The 24,679-nt window shown below is 39.1% G+C and overlaps 1 protein-coding gene across 2 annotated transcripts in view; it reads left to right on the forward strand.

The window, feature by feature from the left end:
• CEP85L (centrosomal protein 85 like) overlaps positions 1-24,679 on the forward strand; it is a 145,757-nt gene that overhangs the window by 108,429 nt on the left and 12,649 nt on the right. For both annotated transcript variants that reach the window (XR_003535708.1, XM_027692456.1), the window contains exons 4-10: positions 7,578-7,699; positions 17,229-17,346; positions 19,368-19,544; positions 21,252-21,404; positions 21,679-21,833; positions 23,382-23,499; positions 23,821-23,871. Coding sequence is in view for 1 of the 2 variants with exons in the window: in XM_027692456.1 (XP_027548257.1) it covers positions 7,578-7,699; positions 17,229-17,346; positions 19,368-19,544; positions 21,252-21,404; positions 21,679-21,833; positions 23,382-23,499; positions 23,821-23,871 (894 nt within the window). In the remaining variant the exon portion in view is untranslated. The remainder of the gene's footprint in view (positions 1-7,577; positions 7,700-17,228; positions 17,347-19,367; positions 19,545-21,251; positions 21,405-21,678; positions 21,834-23,381; positions 23,500-23,820; positions 23,872-24,679) is intronic.

Genomic DNA, 24,679 nt, shown 5'->3' on the forward strand with positions numbered 1-24,679 from the left:
GTTATAACAACACATAAAGGCAAGCAAAGTATAATTGTTCAGGGGAAGATAAGCTGAAGAGGGTGTATCATCTCGTGTGCAGCTCTGGGAGTGCTGGTTTCACCCTTTAGAAATGAAGTAGCTTAAGGTGGCAGAGATGAGAAAGTCACGGCAGACTGCTGAGTGGCTGCAGCCCCTTATGTTGAGACTGCCCTTGTTTCAGGCAGTAGCAACATGCGTCCCTAGGGATCTTGCAAAGTCTTTTCAAAGTTAATATATTGATTTCTTTGTTGTTTGAGGCTTTTGCACAATACCATTAAGGATGGTAGAAGGAACGAAGCCTGGGCAGTGGCCAGAATTCCAGTTCATTTGCCTTACAAATGCCCTGCTATATTTTTGGTTTATTCAGGATCCCCTACTGGATGCAGATTCTGAGGTTATACAGATCTTTCACACATACAGTCTCTGACTGTAGGCTACGATTGTGCTGCTGGGTCCTGTGTGTGCTCTCACAATTCTGATATACAACACAGGCAGGACTATTTCGAAAGATAAGAAAGTGCAGGAGGCTTTTGGTTTTATTCTCTTATGCCATCGTCATGTGGAAGTTCCTTTTCTTGAACTGATTGCATATCTTAACACCAGGTCTTGGCCAGTTACTTGACAGTGACACAGTAACTGCATAGTAGGTTTTTTTCCAGAAGATTAGAAAACATTCAGTTCATAAACTGATACTTCGGGAGGATTTGGCACTGCCTGGAATTGAGATAATTCAGCTTGTGGTTGTGTTCGTACTAATCCAGCACAAAGCTGTGCCACTGCAAAATGTGTTGTCTTGTACACTGCTCTCCCGCTTAACAGTGTGTGCCAGCACCACATCTCACATGGCCTTGTACAACGCATCTAATAGGAGTCTGACCTAGATACAAGTAACCTTCGTGTGTGTGGGATGGAGGGGAGTGTGTAGGACTGGGGCTGTCAGGAGGGAGCTGAAAGGTATGAATGTTTGAAGTAGTGAGAAGGGGCAAGAGAACAGGCCCCCCTCCCTTTGATAGTAGTGCACATTTATGTCACATTTAAGTGACCACAAGGTTGCTATCAAAACCCTGTAACTATGACATCAGTAGCAAATGTCTGCACTTTTTTTTAAAGGTTTTTTTCCTCCTTGGTGAATAGCATACCTGACCTTAGTATTTGTTTTCTCCCATTCCTCTTAGTATCCCAGCAACCATGTACTTGCTGTGCTTTCTTCTTAATTATTTGTAAGCTATTGTGCTAAGGGACCGTGTCTTCCTCTCTTGTTGTGGTTATCAAACCTGACCTTGATAAAGTTCGGAAGCCTCAGCTGCAGTATAAATAATGTTGAGAAAAACGTAAATTGTACAAATAACAGTAACTTGTAGGACCATCAAATTTCTCTCAGGCTTATGAGGGTCAGACCTGTGAGGTCTGTAATTAAGTATGTAATGCTTTGTGTGCAATGAGGATTTCATTTGTGAAGAAAGCTTCAACAAACATGCTTGTAAAAGTGTAATGACTAGAGCGAGTGCTGCTTTTAGGAGGCATTTGAATGCTATTACTGTTTATTCTTTTCCATTTTGAAAACTTTCCACTGATAGTAGTGGTGACTGTAAATAGTGTTAGCATTTTAGTTTTTTAGTGGAAAAGCTTTAAAAAGTCACACAACAGATGGAATAATGTGGTTCCATTTAACTGAAGAGAGGCATGTTGGCTGCCCCTTGCAGAACAGATCATCACAGTTTTAAGAACTTGCTACAGAGAGGAGAAGGAGCAAGTTAGTGCAGTAGCAGAGGACTTGATAGAATCATAGGATGGCTTGTGTTGGAAGGGACCTTAAAGATCATCCAGTTCCAACCACTCTACCGTGGGCAGAGACACCTTCCACTAGACCAGGTTGCTTAAAGCCCTGTCCATTCTGGCCCAAATGAGGGCATGCATCCATCATCAGGGGTGGGGCACCCACAGCTTCTCTGGGCAACCTGTTTCAGTCTTTCACCACCCTCACAGTAAAGAATTTCTTTATGTGATCTAAACCAACCATGTTTCAGTTTAAAGCCATTCCCTTGTGTCCTGTCACTACATGCCTTTGTAAAAAGCCCCTCTCCAGCTCTGTGGTAGACCTCCTTTAGGTACTGGAAGGCTGCTATAACGTCTCCCTGGAGCCTTCTCTTTTCCAAGACTGAACAACCCCAGCTCTCTGTCACAGTTCTATCCTGCTACATTGTCTCAAGCCTGTTTTCACAGGAGAGGTGCTCCAGCCCTCTGATCATCTTCATACCTCTTCTCCGGACTTGCTCCAGCAAGTCCATGTCTTTCTTAAGTTAGGGACCGCAGAGCTGGACACAGTACTCCAGGTGGGATCTCATGAGAGCTGAGTAGAGGAGCAGAATCACCTTCCTCAACCTGCTTGTTTTGTAATGCCCTGTATGATACTGCAATTACAAACTGAATGACTCTGATTCCATAATGTCAAAAAATCCATATGAAAATGGGGTGGTGAGATTGTCTTCTTTTTGTTGTATTGTTTAGCCAGTTTTGAGACTCCAAATTACCAATACTGATTTAGAGTACTGCAAACTGGGATAACAATTAGTGCATCTCTCACAGTGGCTGCTTATTTTGTAGAACTCCTTTGTGTAGCATTCATGCAGTTCAGCTCTGGCTATAGATTTTTGAGGTGATCCCTTTCTTAAATAAGCTTTGAGCTTGTATTTTTGTTGATGAGGTTGGAGCTTAACTGTGATTATTTTCCTCTTGGTATAGTGTAGTCAGTCTGTGCTTAGTCACATGTATACGTAATTTAACCCTAACACTGAGAAGTCCTGATGTGTCATGAAGTAAGAACTGGCTAGCCCTTTAATTCCTAAACCTTATCCTGTGTAGGTTCTAAAATCTTAAAATTTGGATCGTCTTTCGATTGTTTGTGATAGGCATTTGCGGCTTTTCTCCATCTCTTTAGTTGGTTTGATGGGTTTTTGGTTTTGTTTGTTTGTTGTTTGCTGGTTTTTGTTTGTTTTCTCCTGATACCCTTATTCCAGATTGTCATATCTCAATTTTCATTTCATCAACCTTAGTTTGAATGGACTCTCAACCTAGGAAACAAAGTATTTGCAGTCTGATTTCATGTCTCTTCAGCCTTTGTGGTATTTAGCTCTTTACTCATAAATCACTCTTTCTAAGCTTTTTAGTCATGAAAATTGCTCTTGATTGAACATATTCTACTGTTTCAGTTACTTCCTGGTTCTGGGCATCGTACTACAGACATATTCTTTCAATGGGTTTATACCAGAACTATTTAAAGAATCGTGTCTTGCTGAATATACCACCTAAGGAGTCTTTCTGCTGTGTCTTTTGCAGTCGGATATGTCTATCTCGTATTGACCTCATAAGCCACCAGCATGCCTGTAACAAACGTGGATAGAGCCTTCCTAAATCTCCGTTTGCAAAGCCTAGCCATGATGATGATGATGATGATGATTAAAGTCACTGTCTTATTCCTTCCCTCACCCTCACCCCCATCTTCTGTAACCTGACGTATCATATATAGGCCCTCCTGACTTTCATTAAGCTGATTTTCAGGCAGGTTAAATTGTGAACTCCTGTCAAGTTTATTTTCCCTGTTAGTTGTGGCCCTTTTTATATTAACTACTTTGCAGGTTGCGTGTCTATATAAATTATGCGTTTCGGATTTTTTTCTAAGCCTTATTGATTTTTATTTTGCTACTAGCAGTGCTAAGCTCTCTACAGTATGCCTGTATTTTCCAGTACCTCACCATTTGATGATGTTTCAATTTTGATTTTGTGTTCTCTTTCTAATTAAAAAATTCCCCAAAGAATACCACATGTACCATGGCTAGAATAAGGGTGCAAGGGCATGATTAGATATTCTCTCCCTTACGACTGCCGGAAATTTGTGAAAGCACAGCAAAATGTGATACAGCCTGGGTGTTGCTGCCAAGAATTGTAGTGATTATATCCTGATGAGCAGAAACACTGTCTTCCCTAAAAGGCAAAGACGGAGCAGAGTAGAGCGATAGGTAGTGATGGGAAGATACAGATACTATAAGTCAGGATTTCTTCAATCAGTCTGTAGTCTTGTTTTTATCCATCTGGGAATCCTGTATTGCTGCTTTGTGGCTGTTCTTTTTAGTGCGTTTCACCAAGGCACAGCCTTTCTGTGTAAATGATTCCTTAAAATTAGGGCCTTATTCCATAATTTCAGCCTCCTATTGCTTTTTCTGCATAAGAGCTACTAATCCTGTTGTGTTTTGCCTGCAAAAGGATGAATGATCTTTCAGCATTGTCTGAATTAAGGGAGCTGTTGTGAGCTGAAACAGCCTGATGTTAGGAAGAAATCTGGCTGGGGAGGAGGGGATGGATAAATCCTTTTTTTCCTTACCCAGGGTGGGGAGCAGTTACAGAGTTCATCAGTGACTGCTGCTCTGCCTTTACAGATCTAATCCTTTTCCTATCACAGGTGACTGAAAAGCAAGAGGCATCTCTGTGATAATAGTGCATTTGGGCTTGCTGTTGCCGCATCCAACTGTTCTTTCTCCCTCATCATCCAGTGATGTGGTAGGGCAGTGTCCCTGAGGCACAGCCTGTGGGAACACTCATATTTGTTTCCTCCACCAGCAGTCAAAAAAAGGAATCATTTGTGCTCCTGCTAACATTGGTTGTGCTGATCCTTTGCCTTGGATTAGCTTTGGTTGCAAGGAATTCTCTTTCTGTTGAGTAATAACTGTAAAATGCAGTGCAGGGGGAGAAGAATGATCCCTACAGAGAGAGGTTTATGATAGTGTAGGAAGTGCAAGCAGTTGGCCAGAAGGGATCATGCACTTAGCCTAACTCTTGGTGCTCTGCTAGTTGTTAGTAATGGACTGTGAAATTTTGCAATTGTAGTATAGACAGCACTGAATTATGTAAACTACACCTTTCACAAAAAAAAAAACCTCAACAACCTTTCAAATGCATTGAGCTTTCTGTTTTTTGGGGTTTTTTTGAGATGAGCTATTATATTGACATTTTAGAACTTCACCTTTACTTCATGATACAGCATGTTACACACAGAATGCTGTGCTACTCTGTGTGCTGAGACACCAAACTGCTTCAGGCAGAAACTATGAGCGTGTTTGGAGAAGATAATTTTAATTAGCACAGTTAAAAACCCAGCCATATTTCACTTAAGTTATCTAAATGTTGTTACACTCTGTCCAGAGAAAAATTGTTTTCCCACTGATAAGAAACATGATACTATCAGTCAGCAATGTCTGTTCCACCAGTAAATATTTGCATATAGGCCAGTACAGCGAAGATTTTTTATTTTTTCCCAGCAGCTGACTTTGCCCCAGCAGTGACTTGAAGCCCTTGTTAAAAAACAAGCTAGTAAGGACCTTTGGATGCCAGTGTGCCATCTGTTCTAACTGAACAGATGTTCTTGGGACAGGGCTGATACTCTTGGAAGAGGTGCCAGGTGACAAAAATAGATGTATTTTGTAAGGCAGATAGAAAAGAATGCTGTGTCTTTCCAGCTGGTATTTTGTTTTGTAGTTGTGGCAGATTCAAGTTGAGAACTCAGAGTAGTGGATGCTTTCTAAATATGAGCCACAGAAGTGTATCTTGCTCTCACTATTTGGTTTGATATCCCTAGGAGACAAGATACTCAAGCGTAAGAGGACTGCTTGTGTGTTACCACACCATTCAAAGCAGCTAGGAAGCTGTTTGTAGTAAACACCAGGTGCTCATAAATGAGTGAAGTGTCTTGTTATTTTGGGAACTGCTATGAAGTATTTTTAGTATTTTTTTTATTATTGGATGAACCATGGTATCAGAAACAAACATTTTTGTTGCTGTTTTCATTTGTTCAGAGTGAAAAATTGAAGCACGCAGTTATAATGCAAAAGTAAAAAATTATTTGTTATGTATGTGTATACAGCATGTATATACTCCACAGGATTAGATATATTCCAAACTTAAAGCATCTCATCATGTAAGAAGGCTTTATGTATTAGATTAAAAAAAAAAAAACAAACAAAACCAAAACACAAAAAACACCAACAAACCAATACACTATTGTGAGCATTTAATTGACAAAATACTACTCTGTTCTTAGCTTTGCAAAACTCATTGCCTTGCTTTTCAGCAGCAATAATATTTAATTGACTTGTATAATCACTTATGTACCAAAGTGGAAGAGTTTCTTTCCAATTTTAGTGCAAACTATTAAGTTTGTAGAGGTGCTAGATTGAAGTAAGGGGCTTGCATTGAAGAGTTTTCTTAGAGAAACCACTGATGACTTCCAGAATGTCTTCACTTAAGATGGGTTCATATTGAAATAGTTGTCTTTAATCTCTTAATTTTTATAGCTGAGTCTTAGAGACAAAATTCATCTTGCTCAATAAATTGATTTGGCTTTATAAATCCATATATTTCCTGTTCATCATGTCCAACCCTTGTGGGTTTTCTTTTGAGTAGAGATGGAAATTCTGGCTCTGAAAAATAAGGATATAATCTCAGCTACATTAAGGACTAGTTCTTTTTTCTTTTTTTGACTGTAGTGTAATGGTGTTGAGGTGGATATAGAAATGCATTCATCCCACTGCAGTGGGAAAAGCAAAGGAGAAAATTTCATGACACAAAATACAGTGATAGTTCCTGATGTCACTTTATACTGCATGACAGGGCATGTGTCACTAAGAGAGACTTTCACTGAAATAGATTTGTGCTGGTGCCTCTTAATTCAGCTGGTCATGTGTATAACTGTGATAAAGAACAATATGTGACAATCCCAAGGTATTCTGTGAGCACCTGAAGATAACTTTGAAGTTATCTTGTCTGGATGGAGCAATCCAGGCAAAATAAATTTTAGATTCCTTAAGCCTTAAGGACTTGACACGTGTATTACTTACAGGAAGAATCATGACTCGGTATCTTTCCTAAGTTTTATTAGATCACTGCCCAAACAAACAAAAAAGCTAAAGTGATACCACCAATTTAGGTTTTTTTAATGCTAATATCGATCACTGTGCATGAAAAATGAAGCAAGATGACTGTTAAATTAACAGCTGAGTGGTAGATCTTAACCAGAATTATATTCCCGTATTATATCAGAATTATACTTCCATATTCTGTATTTTAAATGCACACAGATCAAGGGAAGTTTCTCCGTATTCTGACGTTACAGGTGGGAGTTGAACAGGTGAGTGGTAACTGTTACCTGCAGTTACCAGCCGGTCTAAAGTTAGCATCAAGCTATCTTGTTTGAAGTGCTACAAGAATTGCAGCATTTTGTGGTGTTTGTCTTAATGATGTACCTAAATTCTAAATGAGCTTTTCATTCAAACTGCTTTCAGAGCTATGAATTCTTTAGTAGAGAAATGATGAAATCATTGACACTGAAGTTTGTTTGAAGAAACTTGTTTATAAATCCAGTTGTTTTATACAAAGCAAATCTGAATTAAACTTAAAAACAATTCTTAGGTTTCTGAAAGAACAAACCACTTAGTAAGCACCCTAATACCTAGGATATTATTTACCTTTACTGTTTTGGAGGCTAATCCTACAATTACTTTATGCAGGTTTCACCTGGAACATCTCGTCCAAGTTACCCAGCTACCAGCTATCAGGACTCCAGCAACTGGGAATCTCTAATGAAAATTAAAGAGGGGCTGCTAAGACAGAAAGAGTTTGTGATTGATCGGTGAGTAACCTGCTCCTGCTCCATTCATTAGGTTAGATGATGTAAAAGCTACAGTGTAAAAGCTGACTTTCAGGAGAGCTGCTTACTGATACAGTTGTTAGGCTTCAATCCAGCCACTATTTGCATGCAAATACGTGGGAGCTAATCCTTGCTAGGAGAGAAGACTGGCAGCTGGCTAAAAGTCTTTTACAAAGTTGGAAATGTATTTAGGGGGTCTAATGCCTCTGGAGTGGAAAAGGGAAAGTGATACCAACAGTCAGTTCTGCTGTCAGCTTCCCCTCTTAGCTTCTTCCTGGTCTGGGAGTTTGTATCAGACATTTTTCTGCTTGTACAAATTTTGCAAGTGACTGCAAGATGAAAATTGGTCAATTGCATGGTGCTGATTTTCTTTTCCATGACAAGTACAGAAAGGTAATATATTTGAAGCCAGGTGATAAAGCTTTGAGAAACTGGACTTAGCGGTAATGTTCAGCAGTAAAATCCTATTGAGACACTGATACAAATTGTTCAAATAAGAAAATATTAAATCCAGGAGTAAATACATAGCTTCTTACTAAAATTGCTGTCAATCCGAATGGGCCTCTTAATGAGGAAAATGTGCTTTTAAAAAGGGCTTGAGCTTAATGAAGACTACACTAAAATAGATGTCACCAGGCACTGCAGAGTTTGGATGTAGGACGTTTAAGGAGGATATTTTTATATTTGACATAATGGTAATTTGGCATAGTCTGTGTTTCAATAATAAACTCCTGGCTCATGGCTGAAAGAAGAGTGGTTGTTCTGATCTTGATATAGTTGTGCTCTTGTTATTGATAGTTTGCTCCACAACATGAGGAGAACTGTGTAAAGCAGGTGTGTGTTGATCACACTAATGTTAGGCATCCATTATGAATAGTTGTATATTTCATTTAGTAATTTCTATCTTTTTATGGGTAGAGATAGGCAACTTGGGCATAATTTACTTTGGGACCACTTGTGCAAGATCCGTTCATTCCGGTATTGCAACAGAGCAAGGAATTGCAGTGGTATAAGGTGTTTCTGTCCCTTAGTAGTCTGACCAGTAACTCTGCTGGCATTGCACTGTTGAAGGTTGGCATCCTCTTCCCCAGTGGGATGTAGGATGTTAGAGCGTGTTTACCTGCTGTGGTGGTACGCAAGGTAGGAATGGCACACCATCCTGCTCTGCCAGCTCTCCTGCGGGGGTGGTCATCTCCCAAGGGGGTAAGCAGTTAAAATGGAAACATCCTTAGCTGTTGTTTACATCTCCTCTGTCAGAGCCTTTTGATCTGCTGCCTAGATCTGCTGTCTAAATTACAGTGTTTTTTTCGAGCTTGGTTTATCAGTAGTAGCAAACCTGCAGCCTTCCTCCTGGGGCCCAGGCTGTCAGCAGCCTTTGTGAGTACATGACCCATGATGTCTGGGGCGGTCAGTAGTGCCTCTGCTGAGCTTATGTTCCTCTGCACTCTACGTGAAGGCTTGTTGCATAGTGGCAACTAAAAATGCAGTTTGTGTTGCTCTTGTTACGCTGGAAATGTGTTTGCAGTCAAGGGTGAAGTTTCTGAAGTGACAGTTTGTAACCTGGTGCCGCTGTCCGAAGAGGGGATGGGACACGAGGAAGGGTGCAAGTAGAATGCCCTATTCACGTGTGCACCCTGTCTTTTGTCAGCTCGGGCGGGGAAAGGGCCAGAACATAGGGCGGAGCATGAGACAGACAAGCAGGGGAACAAACCAAGATAGGGACATGGACAAAAGGGGGAGGAGTGGAGGAAGCAGGGAGCAGGCAGCAGGCAAACTCATGGCAAGCCTGGGCACGACCACTGTGTAGTGTGAATACAATGAAACCACATAATAACAGTAAAGTCCATATGATAACTGTAAGGTCCATATAATAAAGTCCTGCCAACTGCTGTATGCTTTTCTTCATGCCTGGGAACTGTTCCCATCCTGAATCTTGCTCCTTCACAACCTGGTTTCCTGCTAACATTACTTGATACTGTCCATGTTGAGGAAGAAAAGCTATTTCTTGACATCCAGTGGCAGTGTTTTGTTCCTTTTTTTTTGTATAAGTCATTATTTTTGAGTGACTTAATGATGGTGAATACAGTTCTTTCTCTATTTCTGACCAGAAGTCAGTTTAGATAATTTCTTTTCATTCAGCTGAAATGGCAAAATATACTCTGGAAGCTATTGAAGTGAAACAAAGGCCACTTAGTGATGTTACAGTGTTTCATGTAAGTAGACACTTGGTATAAGAGTTAAGCATGTTGTACTTTATAATAATGCAGTGTAACAATACATCACAGAACAGGCTCTTTTTTGAATATTGAGCCTCCATTTGGACAAAATACCTTAAAAGTTATTTTAAAATTAAATAAAAACATTTAAAATAGATGTATTATTTAAGATTAGTACGAATTGATGTTGCATATTTACAAATTTTTACAATAGATTCTTAAATTTTTTTTCTTAAGAAGAGGTTATGTCTTCTATGACAAATAAAAATACTTTTGGTTTCACTCATGAAGCTGCTGTGCAAAAATCTTGAAATAGAACTCCATTAAAAGGTACTAGTGTTATATTTCTTCTCAGATCAATTATTAATAAGACTTAAGTGTGAATCCTTTCTCCAAGGCACTAAGTGAAAATGCAGTATTATCTGCATTTACCTTGTGGACACACAAAACCTTGCACTGAGATTCAAGATGATGTTTGGGAGTAAACCTAAATCTTCCAGCTCCTGGTCTTCCTGATCTTACTTTAAACTTCTTTTCAGACTTTGAATTTATTTGGGAGTAGTGACCTAAAATAAAAATATAAGGTTTGCTAAAGTGTGGTTAATTCAAGATGGTGGTAGTAAATTACAGAATTTATGCTTTGAGGAAATGGAGGAGCAGTTAGTTTGTTGATTGGAGTTAGGTAGTAGGTGTTTGTTGAGAAGGCCCTTTGTACCCGTGGTTCTGACGGAGTTTTAGAAGGTGTAGTTTCCTTAAGTCATGTCTCATGCTGAATTTACAAACTGGTAGCTGGGAGATGCCAGCAAGACTTGTTTAATTCTGGGGGGACAGAAGCTCAGGAGAGATGGGTTATCCAGTGGGACAGCAGCTGGTATAGTGCTCCAGACCAAGCTGTTTGCTGCTGGCAGGTACAAGGAGCAGCTGGATAAAAGGATGCACACTGGGAACACCATTCTCCAGCACTTGTCACCAGCCGCCCTTTCACCGACAGGGTCATTAGCCATTTTTTTAAGGTTAAACACTCTTGTTGGGAATTGTACTGGTGTCCTACTTATGTAGGAGATGGGGGAGATTAACATCACACACTTTGGTGCTTGAATCTGTTGATTAGTAGGGAGTGGATGCTCTGTACAGGGTAGTATCCTTAAGCTGTTCTACCTTTATCTTGTTAAAAAAGGGAGGAAGGGCAGGAGAAGGAAGGTGAAACATACTGCCTGCTTCTCTTCTTTCCTCGCAAAGATAAAAAGGAAAAAAAAATCTGGCCCTTCCAGATGAGATTATTAAACTTCCTTGTTTTGCATTGGAAATCTAACAATTAGGAATAGTTGCAAGTAAGTTTCAAATAGCTATAAAAACAATTCAAAGAATAATGCTTACAGTGTAAATCATAATATTTGTATACTTTGGTGTGTCACTGGAAATTCAGGCTGTAAGTAGAGTTTTTAAAACTCAAACAACCCCTTGCACCTGTGAATAGAATAAGTGGCTCAATTTTTATTCTGTACAGTGTTGAACAGCAGATGTAGTAGTAGGTAAATTAAAATTCATTTTATTTGTGTAAATACCTTTTCACCATAACAAAAGCATTTATTTAAGTAGTACACAGTAGCATAAAGAGGTGGGTTTAAAAGTTGTTTTGGTTTGCTTTTTAAAACTACTCTAGAAGTCACTTCTAATTTAATTAATAAAAACCTGAAATGGTTTTTAAGTCTGCTCTGAAAAAAATGAGAAGACAGTACTTCTAGGAAGTGAAAATGTGGCGTAAGGAAGTGAGCCTGCTCTGCGTGCACGTGTCCATGGGATCTCAGTGGCACTTCTTAAAGATGTGTGTCATGTTTTCTCCACATAAGAACTGTTGGTACAGGCCTTCAATGAGGACTTAAGGTTTTGTCTGTAAGAGGAAATCTGCTGCTATAACACTTTTTTGTAGAATGTCTGTCACCTACTGTATAAAATAATTGGATTATATCATTGCCTTACTTCTCTGGTGGGTTAGGATGTAACACTACATTATGTTTAGCACCAGAGGGAGCCAACATTGTTTGTATTGGTTTAGAAAATTACACTATCACATTTTAATTCTTTATGTTGCTCCTTTGTTCAGTACATAACAACACTGAAATTACAGTGTTTGGCACAATGGTGAATGTCTCTTGAGACTGCACTGCCACTGTCAATGTCTCTAGTGTGATCCTGGCAGTGTTTGTGTGGCAGGGGCTGCAAATAGGGGGTACATGAATAAATGCTAAATATCGGAACATATGACCTAAGATGCTGAGAATAGCACTGTGCATGCAATGTTCTCTTCTAGTCAGCATAAGGGCATTTTAACAGCTTTTTAAGGAAAGGTAGGTAGAGAAATACAGTTTTAGTGAATAGCTGTTATTCCTTAGGGCAAAACAGCACTTACATTCTTAAAACAGTTGCTGAATCATTAACTTTTAATCCATAGCAGAATTAGGATTGGATATTTTCACTGGGACAAGAGTATTAAATATTCTTTGCCATGTATCAAATTGTCCTGACCTCAGTAATTGACATCAAACTGTAAGTGCTCTGGTAGTGCTCGTTTTAATGCTAGTGTAAAGCTGGAATTCTTTTAGTTTGGACTGACTTCTTAAGATCTGCAGTATTAGCATATCCACTTGATCATGTCTTGACTCCCAAAAGTAGTGTTCCCATCTTCTCTTCAAGGTGAGTTCTGCTGTGACTGGTGGAAAGGTTCACTTAGAACTGCAGTCTCCTAACTTCACAAAAAAAGCAGACTTTATTGCATAGGAAATTTGAGATTATCTTTTCTCATTAGCTTTGCTGATGTTGGAGTTCTTTGGCATTATATTCCAAATTCTGGAAAATGTATTCACATTGTTTTTAGGACTTTGTTTACAAAGGATCTCTTTCCCTATCAATGTTCTGCACGTTTGGACTTGTGGTCCCAAGAGATTGTGCCTCTAAAACAAAGGGATATAAAAATTTGTATCTAACTTCTTAAGCAACAAAACAAAGCAGCATACCTCCAGCTGCGGTGTGGAGTAAATTGTATCTGTAATAGAGAGGGATCTGTATTGTATTCTACTTTGCATCTCAATTCTGAAGAAATCTGCCCGCACATTTTCACCTGAAGCAGCAAATTCTCATAACCTCATGACTTTTGAAGGTAAGCATTAATTGTAATTTGATTTCTTATGATGTTGCTAGTGTCCCTTCTGTGGTGGAGGAAACTCTGTTCTAAAGTCCCGGAGGTGTTTGAAGATACTGGATCTGTATCCTGACTTGAAGTGTGGGATTTAGATTTACGCTAATTAAAGAATTAAAATTAAGAAAAACTTAAAAGTTGAGGGGAGAAAGTGCTACTCTGGCAAATGTGGGTTTCTAAAGGCTCTTTCGTATTAAAGTATGGGGTAAAATGGGCTTATGGAGAACAGATGAATTGGTCCCAGGTTCAAGAAAATGTGATTTATTTCTAGATAAATGCGTATATGAGTGTCTGTATAAGCATGTGTCCATGCTTGTTCTGTTGTGAATGTGAGAAAATGATGTGAATGTCAGTTATGTTGTACTAATATTTTTGAGACTTAAGGAGAAGCAATTTGTATATTAAGCAGTTTATTAATGCTGGTCTCTGGAGACAGTCCAGGCTTGTGCACATTGAGCTGAACTCTGTTGTCTGGGATCCTGTGTCCTTTGTGTTGACTTGAGTTTTCAAAGGGGATTGTTTGAGCTAAAGGACAGAACTGCACTTGAATCAAAATAGAAATCTTCCCCTCTTCCCATCAATACATCACTCCTACAGCTCTAACTTTGGTTTTGCTCATTTAAATGGATTCAGTTAGTGTCAAGTAGCACCAGTAATTTTCCTCTGAATTCTAGACAGCTTTGTAAGTAGTCACAGGATGGGGGGAGCTTGGCTACCATTTCATGGGGCATAGCATGTTGTCTTCGACATGCTTGTCTGCAGAGAATAGTGGCACAGGGCATGTGCACCACCAGAAGCAGCCCCTTGCTGTCCACGGGCGGGCAGACAGACTGCAAATGTAGCAGACTCATAATTGAAAGCCTTTTTTGGGCATTTCCCTGCTGTTTTCTGAGCCTGATTTTAAATACAAATGTCCTAGTGAGGTGATGCTCATCACTGAAGCCAGTACTTGTCCTGCCTTTCTCCCTTCACTAATGAGCAGAAGAAGAGCACCAACTCTCTTGGTTGCACAGCAGTGCCAGTGTGGGCCACAGTGGAGGTCCCTGTTCCAGCTGTGGCAGCTGGGCCAAGTGGTACCTGTGGTGTGTCATGGAGGGGAAGGAGGTTGAGGAGCTTGACAGAAACTTGAAGGCATCTAAATGCTAAAGGCTGATTGTGTTTGGTTTTGTTTTTTTTAAGTGGTGTGATGATTGATTGGTAATAAGGAGGCTTCTGGGGACAGTGTTCCCACTGTAGTAGGCGAGCTGTGTTTTTGAGAGCATTTGAACTTTCTACACTCCCTTTAAATAAAGAGTTATGCAGCAGAATAACAGTAACAGGGATGGGCTAACAGAGTATTAAAACTGTCTTGGCATATGAGAGTATCAGTGACAAAATGCATTTGGTATGAAGTCTCCAAAGACTTAAAGGATTGTATGTAAATAGTAAATATGTTCGTGTGGTGTTTGTCTTCTCCTTGTGACTGCTGCTGTTTCAGAATTTTTGTTTCTGAGTGCCATGAGGTTAATGTTGTTTTCAGAGAGGTAGTTATGCAGAGGAGTTGAGCAGGATTTACACAGCCTTAAAACATTTCTATGGTGTGTTTTGTTGGCAAGATTTTATAATGGTGGAGAGTTTCATGCTTTGCAGAGTGAAAAGAAACAAACTAGTTAAATTCTGTGCTCTGTCTCATCACGGATTAATTTGTCTCACTTTTTTTCCTGCAGGGATTTGGTAGGGTAGGGAAAGGATTATGAAAGGAAATATGGTAATGTAGTCCAAACTGCACTGGAAGTTCAAAAATATCTTGAAACATTTACTCTAGGTGGTAGCATTTAGTTCAGGCTACTGAAATCCTGCCTGGTAAAGAAGGCACTGCTAAGTTACAGTCAGCTGTAAACGGAAAATCACATAATGCTTTCAAGAGGTGACAAATGGGTAAATAATTTTAAAGCACATGGAGCAAAGAAATTTTAGTACATCTGTCTAGTAAGTAATAAGGTGATAAAAAATTAAAATTTGCTTCAGTTCACAGGTTAGGATAACTCATACTAAGTTATTTTGGTCTCTGTAACCAGGCATGCACGAAAGTCATCAAGGCTTTGTATTTTCTCAGATGAGTATAATAACTCTTGAGCTTATAAAAGGTCTGCTACAAGTTGAGAGCTTATTCTTTTACCTAATCTTTGAATCTGCTTCTTCCAAAATAAGTTGGAAGCTTTTTGTTTGTAGTGCCACGTTACAGATACCGACCAGAACTGTATGAAGTCTTTCAGTGTTGCGTAATCTGTTTATATTTTTACAAGCTTGTTCTGTCTAAATAGTGGAATGGAAAAAGTAAGCCTCAAAATCACCTGTGCTGATAGAAAGTATTTTAGGACTTGCTATGGAGTCACATAAATACATTCAACTTCTTCCTTCTTACGAATCACGTTGAATGAATACTTGTAAGATACTTCCAAATGGCAGCTTCTGTATACTGTTTTTCCATTCATTGCTGTTCTTTATAGATATAAAAATAGGGAAAAATTAAAAAAAGGTGTTCTGTAGGCATGCATCATGTCTTCTATAACACATCTAGCTGAGAAAAGGCTAACTTTAATATATTCAATATTTTTCAAATATTAAATTCCTCTTATAAACCAAATAATTGGAATACAGTTGACTGATAACTAGCTAGAAGAATATGGGTAGCTAAAATAGTCCCTTTAATTGGGCTTTTTGCATCTTATTTTTCCTATTAAAATTTGCAGTTGGCATCTTTTCAACTAATACATACTGCATGTTTGTTTATAAATTGTATAATACATGTTTTGTATACTCATGATAATATTCCTGAGATGCTCTTCATAAACGCAACCCTCCCCAATTTTAAAAAAAGCCACAGGCTTTGATCGTTTTTTCTATGCTTTGCAGGATTTGCTTTTCCAGTATGTGCACAGGCAGGTCTTCTCCCTTGAAGTTAACTTGCGTTTGCCTTTTATCTCTTTTTTAAGATTGGGTTTAGACATCTGGGTTCAGCATCATAGTTTACAGAAAAGCCAGTCCTACTGCTTGTTTAGAGGTGAAGCTTTGCAAAACAATTGCATGCTTGCATGCAAATATATCCTCAGATAAAAAAGAAGGAAAAATGAAAATTAATAGACTGCACAAAGTTGGTTTTAAGTTTACTGAGGAGGTTGCTCTTGTGTTTCTGATGGCTGCTGACAACTCCATTCTGTACTCAGCTGTTGAGGTGCCCGTTGCTCCATGGAGAGCACTGTACACCTCGCAGGGCTGGGACTTGGGCTGGGGTGGAGACCTGGCTTGTATTTGCCCTGCAGTCATGCCGGTTCAAATGCAGTCATGATTTAAGCAGTGATATCATTTGTGACATAATTAAATAGTGATACTGTTTCTGCTGTACACTGGCCAAACAATTGGTGCAAGAGTTTAATTCTCCTTTAGTACACAAGCACTATTATTTTACACAAGTATTTTACCCTAGTGTAGGGTACATCTTGCATAAAGCAGTTGACTGAGAAAGTCTTAAGCAAAGCAAAAAGAAAGACCTTACAGGAAAGTTGTGCTGACTATCTTATATAATAACCTTTTCTTCATAAGTTCTTTCTGGTCCCCTTGATTTGTAAATCTTTTTACTGGTTGGAAAATCAGCTCTGGCAAAGAGAGAGGCTGAGCAGGAGAAGTCCAAGTAAAATGAAAGTGTGAGTTCTGTTTGTTTTCATTCTGTTTTCTGTATACTTTCCCCTGCTTATACTTCTGACCCTAGCATCAAATGACAACAGAAGCCTCCCTCAACCCCCACAAAATTGATAGAGTTTTCAAGTTGCATTTCTACAGGATTTGCTTATTATTATGAACTGAGCACAGACCCTTTGGGTTTGCTTAAGTGAAAGTCACATGGTAACTGTAGTTTTAAAGTTCATACTTGGATGAGGTTCCAGTTCTAGTGCTAAATTAGTCTAATTGCAGTCTGGCTGCAGTGGGAAAAAGCCCCCAGCTAACACAGATCCAGGATTGCTGAATAACATTGTTAGTGTATTCTTCATTACAAGTCTTAAGATCAATGTTTTTTTTAATCTCCGTTCAGTCCTTTTGAAATAAGATTTGTGTATTACAGGCAAAATCAGCAAATTAACAATTTACATCAGAAGATAAGGGAGAATGAATTACGAGCTCAACACGCAAGACTGAGCCATCTTGTGAACTGCGAAGAACCTTACGTGACTAATTTACAGGTAAGATGAATATTTTTCTTTCATCAAAGCTTTCCATTGCCCAGTAACTGACACCTCAACGCATGTTCACAATTTACTGCAGGCTAAAATGTAGAGCCTTTGTGATTATTGATGGCTGTGTAATTGCATAGCAGAGAATTGTATAGAGAATACCCTTTAAGTTTGTAGTTCACTTTATATTTGCAGAAATATAAGTATTGTTAAAATTTTGTACATACTTGTTTTGAAGTCTGATAAAAATGAGATAGGAATGAGGGATTAGGACACTGTAAGAGTAAGTGTTTAACAGAGTGCATGTATCATAGTCCTATAGGTAGATATTAGGAGATAAAGTAGATTGATGGGAGAGTCTCTGAAAAAAACTAATGAAAGGTTTTCTGAAGAGGAGGAGGAGGTAGCCCTTTGGCTGGTTAGATTGTATCACTAGAATAGATGGAAGAGATGTGAGAAGGCAAACAGACTGGTGGGATACCTTTTGACGAAACACCTGAAAAGGATATCGATTAGTACTCCTAGGGAACACTTAGTCTGAAAGGGAATGTGTGGTGGTATTTTGGCTATAATTGTCCTAATTTTCATCTAACTGGCACCATTATCAAGATAGCATGAGGATGAGGTAGCATAGGTTAACCAAGAAATGCATTTTGAGGATTGTGGCTGCTTACAGCACACAAAATCTCCAGACCTTGGCATATCTAAAAGGCAATGCAGCAAGAGAGTGTTAAAGGAATATATGCAAAAAAATAGCTTTTATGTCCCTCTTTTATGATGTTACTTTTTTCTGTCACAAACACTGCACTAGGATCTCAGCTAGTGTACTTCAACATGACATTAATTATGTCCTTGGAATAACACAGCTGTACATTATGTGAGAATGTGGGTTGTGTGACACAGGAGAGAAATGCAAGTGGAGCCTTGGTGTGAAGTTAGGTATCCAGAAACTTTTTCAGACGTCTAGGAATGTTGCTTTTGGTGCTTCCAGATCTTCTTTAACAAAGTATTTTAGAATCTGTCTAGATTAAGATTTTTTTCAGGGAGAGAGGGGCAGGGAGAGACTCAAACAGAACCAATCAGACAAGAAGCAATAGTGCAGAAACTGAAATTTTAGTGCACATATCTTAGTACATGGTATTGCACTTCAAATAAAGTAGCAGATGCATTAATTTTTTATAATTTAAAGTATTTTGAAAGTTTATGATGTATTTGGATTCCTGCTTGATTTGTGTGCCTTCTATAAGATGAACTTATAAAAGCAAATCTACTTTAGTGAAAGTTTGAATCTCCTAATGCTTTGCTGAAGGAATGTCACTAGTTAAAGAAATTATACAGACAGTAGTTTTAAAGATACCAATTTGCACTATTAAAAGAATCTTGAAATTGAGAGCCTAATGGTACGCTTCTCCTTTTTCATCCCACATGCAGCTGACTTCCATTTTGTGCTTGTCTGTCTCTGGGGGTTGAAGTTTTGGTATATAGAACAGAAGATAGGAAGCCTGAATTCTGATTATAGCTTTATTCTCAGGCTTGTTCCTGCACCATTCACACCGCAGGTGTGATAGCTCTAAGGTTTGCTAGTACTGATGTTCCGGTTTAAAAGGGTCTTGGGATTAAAGCATTTATTACTTCAGTATATTCATAGCCATTTTATGGTGGTTTTCTTCCCAGGAGATGGTATGATAATTCAGTGGCAGTGATTTGTTTTGAAAATGCTTTTTATTTGGATTTGTAGGGATTTATTTTGGGAGAAACATCACACCTCTTCCATAAATCTGAGGGGGAAAGTGCCCCTGCAATGTTCTTGTGCATATGTTGTGAATGGAGAGGTATCCAGCTTCTTTGTTTTTCTGTTCCAGATTCCTGAAGTACATGCTGTTGCCATGTATTTTAATGTTTGAAAAATCAAACCCCACCCTTCCTGAAACAAAAAAAAAAAAAAAGCAGGACTGTTTTGTGCTGCGCTGTTCAAATGTAGAGTGGTATGTGTGCGTTCATTTGTATGATTTTTTATTTCTTTTTGTAAGCAACCACAGTATGAGAGCACACTGCTGCAACCTCACATTTCAGAAAGATCAGCCTCCCACCTTGAGGAGCTTGAGCGAAAGATTGCAGCAGCTGAGAATAAGGAATTACAACTCAGTGAAATTGTAAAACAACTTTCAAACAAATCTAGTGAGGAGAAAAAGAAGATGGAGGAGAAAGTAAGTGTCTTTCATGTTCCATATTTCCTTTTGCCACTGTTTCAGCAGCATATGTTTTGTTTACTAGAAAGCAACTTATTATGTGGGTGTCTGAGCTATTTTCAAAACATAGCTAAATCATCTGTGATAGAAAAATTGAAAGTTAATGATTTTAGGTGTTGCTAATGGATGAATTTGATCTCGTAGAGAATGCATCCTAAAAAGTGGTACTAGATAAAACAATAATCATGATGACAGTTTTAACAAGGTATCAGTTAAACTTTGAAAAATTGCTACTCAGCTCTAAAAATTCTTGTAGCTTGAAGTATTTATTACAGTAAACAAAATAACATTTAAAAACATAGAGTGTGAAAATTAAATCCTTATTTTTAGCATGGTTTGTAAATGTGGCCCTCATGCTTTGAGATACACTTACCAGCCTGTATGTGCCTACTCTGCAAGAGTGATTCGCTTGTGGCTTTCCTAGGATGTTCAGAGTAGACTGTAGTCTAAGACAAGGATGGCTGTGTTCTTGGAACTGTTTTGACAAGGCGTTTCTTTGCAGTCTGAAGCAATTCCCAGATGTAGTTTTGAATGTACTGACAGCCTTCCTTTATTGCAAGCAGGAATGTGCCATTGACCAAGGGGTTCGTAATTAATGTTTTAGGGACACATTGTCACTGTTACCTTCTCTTCTTTAGTTACTGGGTTTAGATTTCTATTAATGCAGATTCAAGGAAGAGAAGCAATACGATACAGTGAAGTGTCAAGTGGAAAGACAAAGGAGAATGCATAATTAATCTCAAATTCTGCCTTACCATTTCCTATGAGCCCTACAGTGTGCTTTCAGAAAGGGTAACATTCAGGAAGGACAGAAATTGCATACTGCAGCTTCTTCCTTTCTGAGCTTTTTCTGCTTGGGTTCCTCGCTGTGAAGGAACTGGTGTGGTGGCAGTGGTGAGGGCCTGTGCAGCCGGGCTTTTGTCAGTAGAATGTTCTGTAAGATGGACCCTGATTCACTGCACAGTCCTGATTCACCCCTTAACAACTGTCCATTTTGTGCATTGAATAAAAAGCTCTCAAGGAAAGAGGCGGGGGGGGACAGTGGAAAATACTCTTTCTTCCTGCCTTTTTTTCCCACTTTTTTGACCTAGGTAATAAAGCATAATAAGTACCAGGAATGTGAACTAAGGTAACACAATATAAAAAAAATCTTTTCCAGGCTGATGGACAATGGAGATGCCTCTAGAAAAGGTGTTTAAGAAAGCAGCTATTCCATTTTCATGTCCCCTAATCTCATTGTCAGACTACATCGAAGTCAGGGTTTTGGCTTCAATTCTTCTTAGTTAAAGTTTTTGGTCCTTGTAGTTGGAGTTGTTTTCCTAGTCCAGAGAAAGAGCGTGGGCTAAAATATGTCCTGATCATTTGTTGCATATAAACATCTCCATTGGTGAAAAAGTTAATAGTATTTTAATTGTTTGTGTTTTCAGTTCATAAGGCACATGGATTGTTTTGGCCAGAGGTGAAGCAACAGGGGTTTGAGTGAGGTCACGTGTGAGTCTATTACTTGGAGCTGCTGGGGTTTATAATTTTTGGTTTTGTTTTCTGCAGTAGCCAAATGTTTAATGCAGCTGAGAGTACAATTTTTGGAGAATGACCAGCTTCTGCTTCCAAAGCAGGTTTATTTTTTACCATAATCATAAAACATGTACTCTTTCTTTCTTCTAGCTTAAAACTAGAGATCGGTATATTAATAGCCTGAAAAAGAAATGCCAGAAGGAGTCTGAGCAAAACAAAGAAAAACAAAGACGAATTGAAACCTTAGAAAAATACCTGGCTGACCTACCAACACTGGATGATATAGAAGGGCAGACTAAACAGGTAAGGTGAAGGGAGTTTGGTTTACCTTTTGAAAATATAAGTAAGCTACCTAATATCTGTTGGCAAGTCTGTTTCAACGTACATTTTTTTCCACTATCTGTTTAGGAAGAGAAGCATTTCAATGTTTTAGAAGTCACTGTAGGTATTAGGATTTCTCATAGTCAGATAAGCAAAATGGGCCTGAGATTCTGCAGCAGGTGCCTGCAAGGCTGTGGCCTGCTGCAAGGCCTTCTGCTGATGTGGCATCGTGTCTGACTAATGTAACCTGTGTTAGCTGCACATTCTAGAAGAGAAGAACAGGCAACTTCAAGAAACTATGGCTGAGTTAGAAAAGAAGCTTGGTGAGGCCCGGTCGCAGTGCAGAGAGAGAGAATTACAGCTGGCATCTCAGAAGAAAAAAGAAAAAGAGCTGGTCACAACAGTGCAGAGGTATGAACAGCTGCTCCGCCTGTGCCCTGAAATGGGTGTGCTTTCCCACTTGATGTCAAGACCTGATGTTATTCGTAATCTTAATCTATTACAATGCTAATGACTTTTTATGGCAAGGGTTTTATTTGTGGCAAGTTGCAATTAATACCACAGAGAAGAGTCTGCCTAGGACACTCTTCACTATTTTCCTTTAAGGATGTGGGACACTACTGCAATGGCATCATAGCCTGCTGGCATATAGAAGATGGAATAAATTTGTGCAGCAAAGGGGCATTGTACAGAAGCTGTCAGCACGGCTTTTAGATAACTGATCCTGTTATGAGCTGTGGAAAAACTCCCTGGATATTGGCTGATGGGTATGTCAGGGAAGGGTCAAAGCTTTCCAGAAATTGTTCTTACCTTTTCCCTGAGGGTGCAGGTATTTATAGGGAGATTTAGCTGAAGGTAATTTGTTGTCATTGAACTAGCGTAAAAATGAAAAAACAAATGGGGCAGATATCGAAGAATATTACTGGTAAGACATTGAGACTTTGTTACTGTGTTACATTTTAGATCAGAGGAGCTACTTAAACACTTAACTTTTTTTAAAAAAAGGAAGAGCGAAGCAGGGGAGAATCCCTTTTAATAGTTTACGTTCCTTCAGTTCACTGTCCCTCCCTTGGGTGAAGGTGCATGCCACAGGAGTCTGAAAGGTTTCCATGATGAAAGGCAAGCTGGCTGGGTCGCCCTGCCAGCCAAATTGTTGACACATTGTTTCCATATTACCAATGAAAGGCCTTTTTCCTTCGTGGTCTCATAATCTAGAGGGGGATCATTCTGTCTTTTCTGAAAGCCTACAAACAGTTGGGGTGACCTCTGGTTTCTAAATTAGACAGCAAGATTAGCACTAATAAAAAATGCATTTCCTTTCTTAGAGAAGGTGAGCAGACGAAGGCTGTAGCTACACCTAGAGGCTTGGGTTGAGCTACAGAGGGTCTTGTGTGGGAGCAGCCGGCAGGATTGGCTTTGTGCTCTCCCTTATGAGTCACAGAGAGCGTGAAGGACAGGCCACGAGTACTTGGTGCCGCCTCTGATTCTGGACTCCACTTTGACTTGTATGTGCCCCACAGAGAGAATCTGATTTTAAAGTTCCTGAAGCTTTTGAGAGGTTTGAAGATTCCTCTGATCTGTGCTGGAGCAGGCTTTGCCTCCCACAGTAGCACAGAGCAACTGAGCACCACAAAGCTTTTCTTTGCTTCTCTCTGCCCTCTCTCCCTACACAGTACTACTGGAGCTGTGCCTATTGGGAGACACAGCACACAATCTGGCCCATAAAACCTGCATTCTTCTGCATGAATCTGTCCTTGCCACTGCCATGGCAACTTCAATATTTAGGGCTTTTTGCATCATTCATCCGCTCTTGGTTTGCTCATTCATAAGGCTGGATTCTGATAGGAACAGTTTTACAGTTCTAGTTGGAAGATGGTGCAAGTTTCTAGTTTTTGCTAGAACACACAACCCTCTGGTTTCAATCAGCCCTCTTAATCTTTCTTTTGTGTTGAATGACAGTTTACAACAGAAAGTAGAAAAATGCCTGGAAGATGGTATTCGGCTTCCTATGTTGGACACAAAACAGCTTCAGAGTGAGAATGAATGTCTTAAAGAGAAGAATGAGAAAGCCAGTAAGGTTAGTCTGCACATTATCTGCTCATGGCATCTTTAACCTTAAGTACTGCATTTCTTGTATTTTTCCTACATTAGAAACAAATATCTCATTAAAGAATTACACATTTGTTGCTAATTCAGATTACTTTTCAATACCTGTCTGTTTCTGTTCAGCACATTTATTTTGCATGAATTTCATGTTCTTTCAGAGTTGAACTTTCTCTTGTCATTTACATTTTCAAAGATTCTATTTAAAATCTCTGGGTACACACCTGTAAGCTGATTTTTAGATAAGGATCTAAAGAGATTCAAGCCTTCTAAACTGCTGAATTTTATATTGTAGGTCATAGACAATCAGCAAAATCAGATAGCTGGACTGATTTTAGACATGCAGGTAAGGAAGAATGTGTACTCTGTTGTTTACTGTGTACAGTTTTAATTTATAAGAAGAACATTGCAAAAGTTGAATTTTATTCTTTTATCTTTCTGAATAGGAATCAAAGGTAGAACTGCCAAGAACTTAGTCTTATGGCCTGTAATTGGCCTATGTTGCCTTGCAGGCTCACTATGTATGGTTTAGCACTTTGCTGATACTTATCAAAAAGTGAAAAACTGTGCTATGTAGCATCCTGATGCTGCTAGTCTAGTGTTATATGTAAAAATTGTGACACAGGCAAATGTTACTTTAGGTGTTATATAATGAAAAAGAAGTTCAACTTGAACTCCATAACTTTTCTGAGGTTCTCTGTCCTTCTTTGTGGTTAAGATTATTTACATACATATTCTGTTTATGTGTCATGCTTATCAAAGATACAAGCAACTTGCTAAATGTATTATCATCAATCTCGATCTTTTCATGTTTCCTAAAATTTCTGATCTTTTTCTCACCATCGCCTCTATCTTGAGACTGGTGATCTTTGGTGTTTTGTGTGCTTAGCCTGAAATGACTTTAGAGAGCTGGGGTTAGGAAATACTGAGTAGTTGTGACTGTCTGTGAACAGAGTAGTGTTCTGTTCTCCAGGACTTTCTCTTATTTTTCCTCTTGAGGTGTTTTATATAAGGACAGAAAATAAGATTAGAAAATGGTGTCAACCCTCAAATTACTTGTAGACTACAGCAGCTTCTCACTCCCGCTGGCCCCCGCGCCGCCCGGAAGCATGTGCGTTCTTGGCACAGGACCCTGCGCGAGCCGTGAGCCTTTT

This window comes from Neopelma chrysocephalum, unplaced genomic scaffold (genome assembly GCF_003984885.1).
Source record: "Neopelma chrysocephalum unplaced genomic scaffold, ASM398488v2 Primary Assembly neopelma1_23, whole genome shotgun sequence".
NCBI classification, from domain to species: domain Eukaryota; kingdom Metazoa; phylum Chordata; class Aves; order Passeriformes; family Pipridae; genus Neopelma; species Neopelma chrysocephalum.